At 34.0% G+C, this 13973-nt stretch overlaps 1 protein-coding gene across 2 annotated transcripts in view; it reads left to right on the top strand.

Moving 5' to 3' along the window:
- ABCA9 (ATP binding cassette subfamily A member 9) overlaps positions 1 to 13973 on the top strand; it is a 77901-nt gene that overhangs the window by 32062 nt on the left and 31866 nt on the right. For both annotated transcript variants that reach the window (XM_077972602.1, XM_077972603.1), the window contains 12 exons: positions 648 to 706; positions 1232 to 1342; positions 2068 to 2243; positions 2438 to 2557; positions 2773 to 2911; positions 3416 to 3506; positions 5543 to 5682; positions 7984 to 8103; positions 9308 to 9506; positions 11274 to 11440; positions 12062 to 12195; positions 13455 to 13592. In XM_077972602.1, coding sequence (XP_077828728.1) covers positions 648 to 706; positions 1232 to 1342; positions 2068 to 2243; positions 2438 to 2557; positions 2773 to 2911; positions 3416 to 3506; positions 5543 to 5682; positions 7984 to 8103; positions 9308 to 9506; positions 11274 to 11440; positions 12062 to 12195; positions 13455 to 13592 — 1594 coding nt within the window. The remainder of the gene's footprint in view (positions 1 to 647; positions 707 to 1231; positions 1343 to 2067; positions 2244 to 2437; positions 2558 to 2772; positions 2912 to 3415; positions 3507 to 5542; positions 5683 to 7983; positions 8104 to 9307; positions 9507 to 11273; positions 11441 to 12061; positions 12196 to 13454; positions 13593 to 13973) is intronic.

Genomic DNA, 13973 nt, shown 5'->3' with positions numbered 1-13973 from the left:
TTTTAAATCCTTTTCCTGGTCTTTTTCCTCCTCTCTCATCTTCTTTGGAAGTTTACTGGTTTCAAGTATTTTGTGTTCTGCTTATATTATCTTATTTATCTACAATCCAACTCTGTATGATAATTAATGTCATCCCCCTATCACTGCTGAATAACTGAACTCAATGAGTCTTGAGTACACAGCATTTATAACAGAGCTAGTGTGTAGCACAACTGGGATATCACCAGTTGTGAATCATTTGATGATTAGATTCCAAAGCCTATTATTTCTATTATGGTGTGTTTCTTCTCTTCTTTTTTCCACCATAGTATCTATTCACCATTGATTTTATCTTCAGCTTTCCTCATATCCAGTCATTTGTCACAATTCTTCTAACAATGTATTTCCATGTGCTAGCTGTGCCCTCCATATTTTAGCCTGTTCATTTTGGAAAGATCAGGGATTCTGCTTCTAATTAGGTACCCTGGATGCTTCTACCAGTGCCTGTGTGAAAGAAGAGAATCCCCAGATTTTCTTTGAGGCTTTGAAAGAAAAGAATCCCAAATTTTCTTTGAGACTTTGATTAAGCCTCAGAGACTTGACTTATCAATCCTCTGCACATTTTCACAATTCTCTGAAAACATTTCCCTCTTTTTTTTTTTTTTCAGAATCAAAAATCTTAAAAAAGAATATGCAGGGAAGCATGAGAAAGTAGAAGTTTTGAGAGGTAACAAAATAATATTTTATTTAATGGGGCTGCTTGATTTAGTGGCTGCCTCACTGTTGTAACTTCTGGGTAGGGATTAAGCACAGATATTCCGGATATGTCTCTCCTTTATTTGAACGCATTATGTTTCCTTCAATGTAAAAAAATAAAAAAACCATATAACAATTTTAAAAAGTAGGATGTATCATTAAAAATCGTGTGGGTTTGAAAGATATATGATAATATTATGAAATTCTTTATTTTCAACTCATCTTATTCTCCAGCTCTAAAACTGTCTTTTAGTTAGCCTGTCTTTATTGATAAAACCGCTTTTATCAAAAAATTAATTGCATAATAACATATTGACAATACTACCATTATAAAATGATGAAATACAGTTTTAAAAGAAAGAATTTTAAGATGAATTTTATTTTGAATATTGCTAGCTCAATCTATTCATGCTGCAAAATTATTACAACAATTTCAGAGACTGTAAAGTTAATATGTAGGCTCTGAGTGTAATTTTTTTTTTTTTAATCATGCCAGGTGTGGTATTTGACATATATGAAGGCCAGATAACTGCCCTCCTTGGTCACAGTGGAGCTGGAAAAACCACCCTGTTAAACATACTTAGTGGGCTGTCAGTTCCAACATCAGGTAAGAAGACAGTTATTCAAGGACAAGTACCTGGGCAAACACATGAATATGCATTTAATTATTTAACTGGGGCCAGGCATGGTGGCTCATGCCTGTAATCCCAGCACTTTGGGAGGCCAAGGCGGGTGGATCGTTCGGTCAAGAGATGGAAACCATACTGGCCAACATGGTGAAACCCCGTCTCTACTAAAAATACAAAAATTAACTGGCTGTGGTGGCGGGCACCTGTAAGTCCAGCTGCTCAGGAGACTGAGGCAGGAGAACCACTTGAACCCGGGAGGCGGAGGTTGCAGTGAGCCAAGATCACGCCACTGCACTCCAGCCTGGCAACAGAGCGAGACTACATCTAAAAAACAGTTATTTAGTTGGTTTCATTAATTCAACAGTCTCATTACCCATTATACCCAGGCATTTAAGAGAAAAATTTTAGAAGTTTCTCTTATTATTTTATTGAATTGTATTATACCTATTTAGAAAAATGTTGTTCACGTTTTAAATATGTCATAAGTAGTTTTATGATTATTCGGTTACTAAGTAGCATTCCAGCTGAATCAGATGTTATTGTGAATATTATTACATTTTTAATCAGTTCATTGCATATTCCTTACAAGTAAACAATGTTGAAATGAATCTAAAAATTGGTGTACAATGTTTTCCATTTTAAAAGATCTTCAGTGAAGCATGACATATTTTCCTGATGGTCACTCTCTGCCTTCTGCTTTCAGGTTCAGTCACTGTCTATAATCACATGCTTTCAGGAATGGCTGACGTAGAAAATATCAGCAAGCTCACTGGATTTTGTCCCCAATCCAATGTGCAATTTGGATTTCTCACCGTGAAAGAAAACCTCAGGCTGTTTGCTAAAATAAAAGGGATTTTGCCACACGAAGTGGAGAAAGAGGTATGTGAGCATATTAGATGTCACACAGCCATGAAAATGAGATTGTTTACCTAGAAAATGTTGTGCTAAGTTATTTCGACATAATTCCTCATCTAAATTTTAGGCAAAAAGGCCCTTTGTAAAGAACAGAAAAATGATAGTGTTTTTAAAATAAACTTTCTGGGTTTGAGACTAAATATTCCTTATTTGGTTAGGTACAACGAGTTGTACAGGACTTAGAAATGGAAAATATTCAAGACATCCTTGCTCAAAACTTAAGTGGTGGACAAAATAGGAAACTAACTTTTGGGATTGCCATTTTAGGAGATCCTCAGGTAAGTCAAACAAAAATTACTGGTGAAATCAGATTGAAGACTATAAAAGTATTTTATTAGGTCAAACAATTTGCAAATGATAAATATAAGAGAACGTCTAGGATGAAATATTAAGCACTAACAAATTTCTCCCAAATACTTTTAAAAGTATAGTGCTTTTTAAAAAGATCTTATCTGAAAGGGTGGAATTACTTTAGGACTTTCCTCCTGTCCAGGTTTTGCTATTGGATGAACCGACTGCTGGATTGGATCCTCTTTCGAGGCACCGAATATGGAATCTCCTGAAAGAGGGGAAATCAGACAGAGTAATTCTCTTCAGCACCCAGTTTATAGATGAGGCTGACATTCTGGCAGGTAATGTTTTGTTTCCCTTATGTATCTTCATGAGAAGTTAGAGACAGTGTGGAATATGAACAGTTATGCTCCACAGCTGTGTCTCCCTGGAACTGCCATGACCCAAGACAGGAGAATTTTGCTCTTACTCATTTGTGGGTCTGCATCCCAGAGTACTTGGCCCCGTGGAAATATTCTGAGTCCATTGCAGAGCAGCTTTCTGGTTGTAAAATACATATCACACCCTCTAAGATATAATTTGTTTTAGGCAGTCTTGATGTCAGTTTAACTGAAACAGATCCTTTAGATGTATAATTTTTCTCAATACGCTAGAGAATAAGTTGACCTAATTTATCAATCGAGCTGTTGGATGACAAAAAAAAGTGGTTTACATACAGCCAGAATTAGAATGTATCTATTTTAGTGTGTCATGCTGCTACAATACATCGTTAATGGATTTGCGTTTTGTGAATAGTAAAGAAACAAGTCCTTTGTGTAACTTATCTTTTGATTATTTCTAAATAGACAGGAAGGTGTTCATATCCAGTGGGAAGCTGAAATGTGCAGGCTCTTCTCTGTTCCTGAAGAAGAAATGGGGCATAGGCTACCATTTAAGGTACAGCCCTGAATGTTGGAGACATGTTGACACATGCTAAAAATGCTGGGGGCAGGTGGTATCAGCATCAATGGGTAAAAGCAGGTCCTATAACCACTAAGTTCATTTCTAGAGAGCTATGGTAGAACTAAGGCATAATTGCTTTGTTTTTTAGCTAGAACGCAGGATATATGAGATTATAGACATTGAGCATGCAAGGATGATTAATCTAGGTTTAAATAAAATTTTTGAAAAATATTTTCACAACGTGTTGCCTGCTAAGAGTAATTTGTTGATATTCTGACCCTTTCTCTTCTCATATTTCAGATGTTTACTTTTGCTCATCTTAACAATTTCAATACCCTGTGTTCTCCCTGACTTCATTTCTTTCCACCATCCTTTTGTGTTTTTCTTCTCTTACTGATAATAATTATTATCATTGAGTAATGTCTACTACTTTTTAAGTATTGGCTATGTTTTAGGTACTTGCTAAGATATTTACATATAGAATATTCATATTATTGTATTCAATCCTCTAAATAACTCTAAGAAGATACTGTTGTTATTCCTCTTTGACAAGTGAAAATACCACTTCAGATAGTTTTAATAATCTGCCAATTTCACACGACTTGTAAATGGTAGTCGTTGGATGAAAATTACAGGTGTGATATGAATGGCTTCCTGTATTTTGCACTACAATGTTGATTTTTTTTTTAAAATGATTCAAATAACTTCATCCTGATGGATAAATGGATCCCCCCATTTTTTTACTCAAAGTGCCTAATCTGATCAAATCTACCAATCTATCATTACTACTTGTTACAAATCTACCAATCTATCATTATTACTTGTTACAATCTAATAGAATCAATACCCTCTATTGAATACTCGCTATTCTCTAAGTATGTTTCATAGTTCAGTTGTCTTGTTTCTGCTTGAGGGAAGACGTCTGTCAAACATGTTCTTCTTCAACCCATTTAACCATGTCCAAGTCTTAACCATTTCTGAAAGTATTTTCTGAATATTTTCTCCTTAATGAGTATCTTATTTTCTGGAATCCTGAAAGCACTATTTTGAACTGTTGCCTTAGGCAACTAAATTAACTTCTTTGATCTTTAGTAACTTCATTTATGTAATAGTAGTAATAATACATACTTTGCAGTTAAGGCTAAGAAACATTGAGTGAATGAATACTTGACAAGCTGCAAAGTACTCAACTGAGTTAACTCAACTTCCTTCTCCCTCACATCTTCTGTCATACGCTGCTTTATATTATTTGTATGTTGTAAGCTTCTTTAGAGAAGGTACTGCATTCTTCCTATTTGGTATTCTCGATAGCACTTGTAAGTACTAGGCCTTATAAGTACAGAATAGCCTTTTTTTCAAACTGATTTTTTAGGTTTCTATCATCAGTCAATTGTGATCTTCTCACCACTCTGTCAACTCAGCACCTTTTAGTGTATGTGATTAACAGTGGCTTTTCAAAAATCAAATAATTTCATGAGTAACTTTATATATTCTTCATAAAGACAGGCCAGATTTCACTTGAATAAATTTTGGACCCCAAAATGATAAAATTAGCTTTAGCAGAACCTGCATTAGCATGACATGGGGCCATATTCTTAATGACTGTATAACATTACCTCCATTTTTTGTTTTCTCATGCTTAATTCTGAGTTTTGGCAGAACTCATACATTACTACAAAGGGAAAATTCAAGGTTGGGAGGTTGGGTTTTTGAGTAGATGCTGACAAATTAAGCATTTCCCTTTACCTCACTCCAGGCAAGATCTGGCTTAATATCTCTTTTCTCCAGATAAGAGTCCTTGAGTTACCTCTTCCCACTCTAAGCATCCCTTATACTAATTCTTCTGCCATGTTGCATAGATTTAATGGTTTGGACTTTATTAGTAGCTTTACATCTTACTTTGTCCAGTAAACTATACATTGTTTTGTCTCATAAATATTAATAAAGTGAGAAGCACATACTACATAATTAGGAAATTGTTTTAGAGACAGAGTTGGATAAAAATAACTTTTATTCTTTTTAAATGTTAGTTTGCATCTGAATGAAAGGTGTGATCCAGAGAGTATAACTTCACTGGTTAAGCAGCACATCTCTGATGCCAAATTGACAGCACAAAGTGAAGAAAAACTTGTATATATTTTGCCTTTGGAAAGGACAAACAAATTTCCAGGTAACAAAATGTAGAAACCACAGAATGATTTGGGAATGGTGTTATTAACAATAACAGTAGTGATAAGAATGATGGCTAGTTTTAATGCTTGCTAGATGAATGGCACAATGCATTTACTCATTTAATATTCCCAACTCCAAGGTCACTTATAATATTACCCCCTAGTATTATCTCCATGTTACTTATGAGTAAATCAAGACATGTAGATGTTAAATATGCTTCACGTCACAACATGTGTAATTAAGAGGCACAGGCTAGCAGCAAAATAAAATTAGAAATATTTGGAAAATTTGTTTCAGGAATGAACAAGAGAGTGTGGTCAGGACAGGAACAGGTATGTAAATACAGTGGCAGACTATTGAAGAAGAGCTGAAAGAACTGTACACAATAAATAGGTTGTTTTAAAAACACCATCACATAATGATATTATCCAAGTTATTGAACATAACTTGGATTGGCCTGCATTCTGCCAAATACTCTAATTCACAACTTTGCTGCAAACACAGAAGCTTGGAGAACCACTGCTGTTATTACTTTTCCATGGTATCTCCCAATGCAGTTTCATTTCCTAAGCATTTTGAGGTAGACTGTTTTTTAAGTTTACTCTGTAAAAATGTGTTTGCCATATCAAGTTCAAGAAATTATACCAGGGCCATTGCTATGTGCTTGAATCAATAAGCATGACATAATCTTGGTCCATAAAGAAACACAGAACCAAACATTAAAGTGCAGAGATCGAAACTCAGTGCTAGAGCTAGACAGTCTAGATTCAAACACCAGCTATGCCATTATTAGCTCTATACTATTCTGTATCTCAGTTTCCTTACTTGTGAAAAGAAAATTGAAATAGTACTCTACGTTGTTATGAGGATTAAATGATTTAATACTTTCAAATTTATTAAAATATTAAATATAAATAAAGCACCTGGAATGATACCTGACATGTAGAACCTATGGTATTTCATCAGGTGTCAGAAACCCTCAACTACAGGATGTAAGAAAGAAACACAAAGAAATAGTGCTGCCATTTAAAATATGATCTGCTATCATTTAGGATCCATTGTTATATCAGATATATTAAAAGGTGATGAAATATATCTCTTAGAATAAGTGAAATAATGGTTCACAATGCATACACAACATCTTTGAGATATGTATCCTTATAAAAACAGAAATCTTTGTGAAGATCATACAGCAAAGTTTTAGCTGATTGTTCATTAAAGGCATTCCAAAGGGGATGAGAAATTTGGAGAAAGACTGAACAACAATTAACCCTTAGGTAGATTTAAGGACTCATTAGAAACTTTGACTCTACATCTCTATTTTTCTTTATCCAACACATACTTAAGATTGAAGTCTTTAATTTATCCCAATATTGAGTTAGTTTATCTTTTATCCACCTTTCAGTTTTCCTGAATTTTCATACCATGGTCAGAAGCTTAAATAGAGAGCAAGAGAGAGACAGAGAGACAGAGACTGAGAGAGAGGAGGTGCAAAGTTACATACGTATTTTGTCCTTTCAAAAGCTTTACATACTTATGGGCCAGACGCTGTGGCCCATGCCTGTAATCCCAGCACTTTGGGAAGCTGAGGCGGGCAGATCACTTGAGGTCAGGAGTTCAAGACCAGCTTGGCCAACATGGCGAAACTCCGTCTCTACTAAATACACACTCTCTCTCTCACACACACACACACACACACACACACACACACAATTAGCCAGGCATGGTGTTACGCACCTGTAATCCCAGCTACGCAGGGGGCTGAAGCAGGAGAATCACTTGAGTCTGGGAGGTGCAGGTTGCAGTGAACTGAAATTGAGCCACTGCATTCCAGCCTGGACAGCAAAGTAAACTAGCAAAGAGTCTATTCTTAATTCTTTCTATAAACATTAGTTCTTTTACATTTATTATAATTCCCTAATAATTAATCCCAACAAGAAAGCACAAATCTCTGTTCTCTGGAAAATATGTTTTAATTAGTTGAAATTTAGAATTAAACACTCCCTGTAATATAACAAAAATAAATTTTAAAAAATGTATTAAGTAAAACATAATTTTTTCAAAAAAACACATGTAGTTTCCTAAGAATGAAAAAAATAGATGTTTAGATTAGACTTTGATCTCAAAAAGACATGAAAAGTAACATACCATATAGATCATTTTAGAAATGAGAACATCTGTATCACAATTTTGTTTCTAGTTAGTACATTTGGCCTATCACCAATATTTTATATTTTTGAGAAATATGGTTCTCATTATAAATTATATTCTTATAATCTGTTTTTGTGTCCACTTTTAGAACTTTACAGGGATCTCGATAGATATTCTAACCAAGGCATTGAGGATTATGGTGTTTCCGTAACAACTTTGAATGAGGTGTTTCTGAAATTAGAAGGAAAATCAACTATTGATGAATCAGGTAACAAAAAATAAGAAAGAAAAAGAAATAGAGAGAAAGAAATAAAGAGAGAGAGAAAGAAAGAAAGAGAAAGAAAGAAAGAAAGAAAGAAAGAAAGAAAGAAAGAAAGAAAGAAAGAAAGAAAGAATTTTATTTTTGTGTGCAGTATTTTATCTTGAAAATATGCCCAAATTATGAGATTATGTGCTTTTGTTGGTGCTGTGATTCTGGCTTGTCTTGGGAAAACTTAGAGAAGAAATATATCTCTGTGGAATATAGCAATGTATAACACTAGTTCCTTATGCAGCAAACAATAAATATATGGTATGATATTCCCTGAATATACATTAGAGAAAATAAAATTAGAGTTCACATTGACAATTATTTTTGTGGTAGCATTTCGATGATATTATTCCAATGTATTTGAGATTTAGTTGTTGCTTTTGGAAAGTTTGCTCTCTGCCTCATCTTTATTCCTTGGGAAGCATTCTGTCTTTTCTCTCTTATTGTTGCTAAACTATTTTTTTTTTTACTGGTTCACTATCATATTATGGTGTTTACTCTTTACCGTGATCTTTATTTTCATTTTTGCAATTTTCTGGGGATCTTTTTGGATTGATCAAATATTTTTCTTTAATCCTCCTTTTCCTCTTTTATTCATTTTTGAAGTTATATACTTGTCACATTTTTTAGTGTTATACTTAGCTTTTAATGTATGTACATGTTTTATAGCTTTCAAGAAGCCAGAGTTAGTCATTTTCTTTAGGCTTCTCCTCAAAACAGGTAACTTTTATCTTGTTTTTAACCATGGCTATATTTTAAAAATACAGTTTTTCCCATTTTTATGTTCTTGAAGGGGAGTGGAGGGGTTCTATATATACTAACTCTCCTATCTTGGTCAGAAATTCTAAGTGGTTTATCTTTTACAACAAATAGATTTCTTAATGAGTTTTTTTCATTGATTTCCTTAGAATAAATAAAGTCCTGTAAAGCTCCACACAGATGTTTAAAATCAGAAAACACTAGATTTTCTTTTATTATATCCATACTTTCTGCTTCTTTCTCATTTCTTCAATAGTTGCTCTAATAATGTCATACATTAGATTACTTGTATCTTGGCCCAAGAGGGTAACTTTGACACCTTTGTAGGAAAATTTATCACAGGAAAAGCTAAATAATGCACAATTAAAATGGCACTTTATAAAATACTGATCTTATGTTTTAGATATTGGAATTTGGGGACAATTACAAACTGATGGGGCAAAAGATATAGGAAGCCTTGTTGAGCTGGAACAAGTTTTTTCTTCCTTCCATGAGACAAGGAAAACAATCAGTGGCATGGCGCTCTGGAGGCAGCAGGTCTGTGCAATAGCAAAAGTTCGCTTCCTAAAGTTAAAGAACGAAAGAAAAAGCCTGTTGACTATGTGAGTATCTGAGTGTTTCAGATTTGTTTTGTCTGTGAACTAAAAATAAACTTAAGAGAGCAAAACATAAAAGAAACTCAGGTAAAATAAATTTCAGTAGATGCACATTGTCTTTTAAACAAAGAAATCATTTTTTAATTAAATAAACCATTGTTAATCATGTGGATATATAATTAAAACAGATAAGGGTTGGAATTGTTCTTTTTTAAAATTTCACACACATTTTGTTCTTACCAACGGGTTGAAGTAGTTTTTCAAAAGCATGTGGATATTAGTACTTAGGTCCCATCCTAAAGACCCATTTACTCTTTCCCCAAGGTATCAAAACCTGTAGCTGTCAGGATTCCCCAGGGAAATGAAAACAATAGGATATACATATATAAGCATACTTATTTTAAGGCATTTCATTATGTAATTGTGAGGCCTGGCAAGTCTGAAATCCACAAGGCAGAACATCAGGCTGGAAACTTGGGTTAGAGTTAATGCTGTAGTTGGAAGACTGGAAGCTTAGGCATAATTTCCATGTTACTGTCTTAAGGCTCTGTAAAAGAGTCTGTCTTGGCTTCACGATCATATCTGGAGCCCACTATAAGGTTCACATGTACCCCCAGAGCTTCAGCCTCATCATCAGGAACACTCATTCACTGAGAACGTTCATTCATCCAAAAATATTAGTGAGCACCTCTATGCAACACTCTATTATTAACTGATTATAACATATATCAAAAGAAATCAGACTTGACAGTCCACGCTTGAGGGTGATTAGACATACAGTAAACAACAGACAATCCTGTGAACTATGGCATTTAGTAGGAGGGAGATTATGTCAAAATAGGAAGCTCAGGGAGATTTTGAAGAAGAGAGAGGAGAATGGAAATTCAGGCTGAGGGAGTAGTACTGAGTATAGGGATACATGAGAAATCTAAAGAACTATTAATCTGAGTTAATTGCAACATATAGTGTATGAAAAAGTAAAAATATTTTTGAAATATATTCATAGAGCTAAAGAGTTTGCATTTTATGAATACTAAGGAACTATTAAGATTTTATTTTTTATTTTCAATAGGTAATTGACATAATTTCAACAAAATGTTAAGAAGCTTAATTGGGCAATTGTGCAAAATTGTTTGGTGATAGTAGAATATGGAGACAATGAAAACAAACATTTAGAACAATATCGAAAAGAGTCAGGAAGGAGTTAATAAAAGCCCAACTTAAGAAGAGGAAGAAAGAACAAGGTTTGGAGGCAAGCAATAAGGATGCTATGATAGATATGAATTTCCAAATATTAGAAAAGAAATTTAAGGGAGAGAAATGGGTGGAAAATGATTGAGCCATTGTGGCCAGGGGAATGAGAAAATGCTGTAATTTACAGAAATTGGTAACAGGATGGGATAAAGTTCAGAGGGTAGTAAGTATGCATGTTAGTGATATGCCAATTTCAGTAGTGCAGAAAAAGAAAGAAATGCAGGACTGAAATAAGGCAATGAGGTAGGGATTGGAAAGAGAGATTTAAGAGTCATAATCCACAGACTTCATAAACCCAAAGCCAAGCTGTCCTACTTGGCACTTGAGAGAGAGCAGAAGACTAAAGGTAGATACATATGACCCATCTCATTTTAGAAACAAGAAAATGGGGCAAAGTATGATTCAAATGTTTGGTTACTGATTATAATTTATTTCCATTATTATATTCATTATCCCCTCAAACTTAAAAACCCACAAAAGTTTCTAAAATTTTTTTCTTTTACATTTTCCTCTGCATAGATTATTGCTTTTTGGTATTAGCTTTATCCCTCAACTTTTGGAGCATCTATTCTATGAGTCATATCAGAAAAGTTACCCATGGGAACTGTCTCCAAATACATACTTCCTCTCACCAGGACAACAACCACAGGATCCTCTGACCCATTTACTGGTCATCAATAAGACAGGTGAACATGGGACTGAAATGCAGCTGCTAAATGTTGTTCTTGTTGAGAGATTCCCCCCAAAAAGCATGAACTGCTAGGAAAAAGAAAAAACTCTATATATTTTAGAAAGTATATATGAGGCCAAACAGAAAATAAATTTAAAAATGAAAAATACAACATTGGAGAGTTTGTTTTAGAAATAGATTCTGCAAGTTTACTTAACCTTAATGTTTGTTGCACAAAGCAACTAAAAAGGATGTAGGGAGGTAAATCATTGACTCACCTCTGAGGTCTTTGTGTATCATTTTGTAAATCTGTGCTGTGCTGGCTTCTGGAAAAAATGTTCCAAATTAAAAAAAGATAGACTATTAATAGCTTCAAGGATTATAATGTTAACGGCAATTCTTATTTCTGTACTAATAGAAATTACAATGAAATGCCTAGGCTCTAGATAAAGTAACCTTGTCATACCTATGATATTAGACTGGATTTTAGTACCAGAACATCAATTCTGCTTTATTAAGAAAATCCTTAGACAGTCCTTTTGTATGATATGCTTTGTGTGATGTAATATATTTTTAATATTACTTGACTATTGTTTTATTTCATTTTTGCTTCCTTTAATCTTTTTCGTCATGGTAGGGTCAAGCATTGATAACTTTTTACATTCACTGAGACGACAGAACATAGCTATAGAAGTGGATGCCTTTGGAACCAGAAATGGCACAGATGACCCATCTTACAATGGTGCTATCATTGTGTCAGGTGATGAAAAGGTATGCTGGACTACAGTTGCTGTATTTCACCAAAGATGGACTATGGGAGTACAATTTGAATAATGCATATCAACTGAATGAAAGGCCAATTTCACACAAACAAATGGGATAGTTCTCATTTTTATAGGAGAAGCTGAACTACAATTATTTCCCCATAACCTCCAGCATGACAATATGTAATGAAATTTATTTGATTTTATTCCTGATTAAGCTGAATACACTGCTATAATTAATTTATTTAGATCGTTATTATCAATTGGATTCCGTTCCAATAATTAAATCTCATTCTCAGTTGGAACTGAGGACAACTGCCCACTGTAGACTTGGCCTTTGCTTTTCTGTTTTCTGTGTCTGCATACTGCTTCACTCATTCATATCCCCTGCCTAGACCCTGTAGGAATTTGAGTCAGAGATCTCTACAGCAGGCAAATGGAAAAGATGATATAATTATGTTAAACGCATACATCACAGCTGTTAGGTGTCATAAAGTGTGGCCATTTGTAATTTGTCACAGCTAATTTTCAGGAATAAATTCCATGTCAACAATAAAGTAAGAAATTACCTTCAAGATAGTTCTCATTATATCTTGTTATTTTTCAGTATGCTCAGTAAAGTAGTTTTAACATCAATAAACATTGCTTTAGGTAATTAGGTTAAATACAATACACTTGATTTGTTTATGATTGCAAAAATGTGTTCTCAAAGCTTTCCCACATTTTGGGCAATATGGATAATTAATTTACTTATATTTTTTTCTGAGGGAAAAACAATCACATTATACACACACACACACACACACGTTATTTTAAGGGAGACTTTACAAGTAAGTATAGAATTTGTGAAAACCTATGCTTTCATTACAACTTTCTGCCTGCCTCCCATTTCTCAAGTATCCAAACATTATATACTTATAAAATGAATGTGTCACATTTTGAAACGAAGTCTATAGCCAGGTTAAACTGAGGTTGCACTATGGAATTTCATAGTGTTGCTGCTAAATATCATTTGAAGTATTTTGTTTTGTGATGTTTGGGCATAAATAGTCACATGGTTGATGTTATGGTGGGTAGAAACCACAATACCGGATTCTTTAAGTATACTAAGAATTAATCAAATATTATGAGTGATAGTGATATTAATCACACTCAGTGCTTGGGCCTAATTATATTATCAATAACGAATGATTTTCCAACACGTTCACTCATTAAATTTTGTATTTGCTTTATGAAGACTTACAATTGGTGCTTGTTGTATTTCAGGATCACAGATTTTCAGTAGCATGTAACACAAAACGGCTGAATTGCTTTCCTGTCCTCCTGGATGTCATTAGCAATGGGCTACTTGGAATTTTTAATTCTTCGGGATACATTCAGACTGACAGAAGCACATTTTTTGAAGTAAGTTTAATTGTATCTCACTTACACTGTGTCATGATAAGTTTTCAAGAAAATTCTTGAAATGCTAAAATAATATTACATTACTTTTTGTGAACCTATTCTTAAACTTGTGTGTGTGCGTATATATATATCTGTGTGCAATATTTTATGTATATAAATCACTGTATATGTAATATATATACACACACGCTATTTAGAAATGACCACACAACATTATAACACACACACACACACACACACACACACACACATTTAGAAATGACCACACAACATTAACCTTATTTAGATGACTTGGTGTCAATGGAGCAACAGAAAATAAAACTCATTATGGTTTTTGGTCTAAATCTGTCACCATCTATGGCCGTAGGTAGTGGGACATTG

Source organism: Macaca mulatta, chromosome 16, assembly GCF_049350105.2.
Source record: "Macaca mulatta isolate MMU2019108-1 chromosome 16, T2T-MMU8v2.0, whole genome shotgun sequence".
Lineage (NCBI taxonomy): Eukaryota > Metazoa > Chordata > Mammalia > Primates > Cercopithecidae > Macaca > Macaca mulatta.
This window is presented reverse-complemented; position numbering and strand designations above follow the sequence as displayed.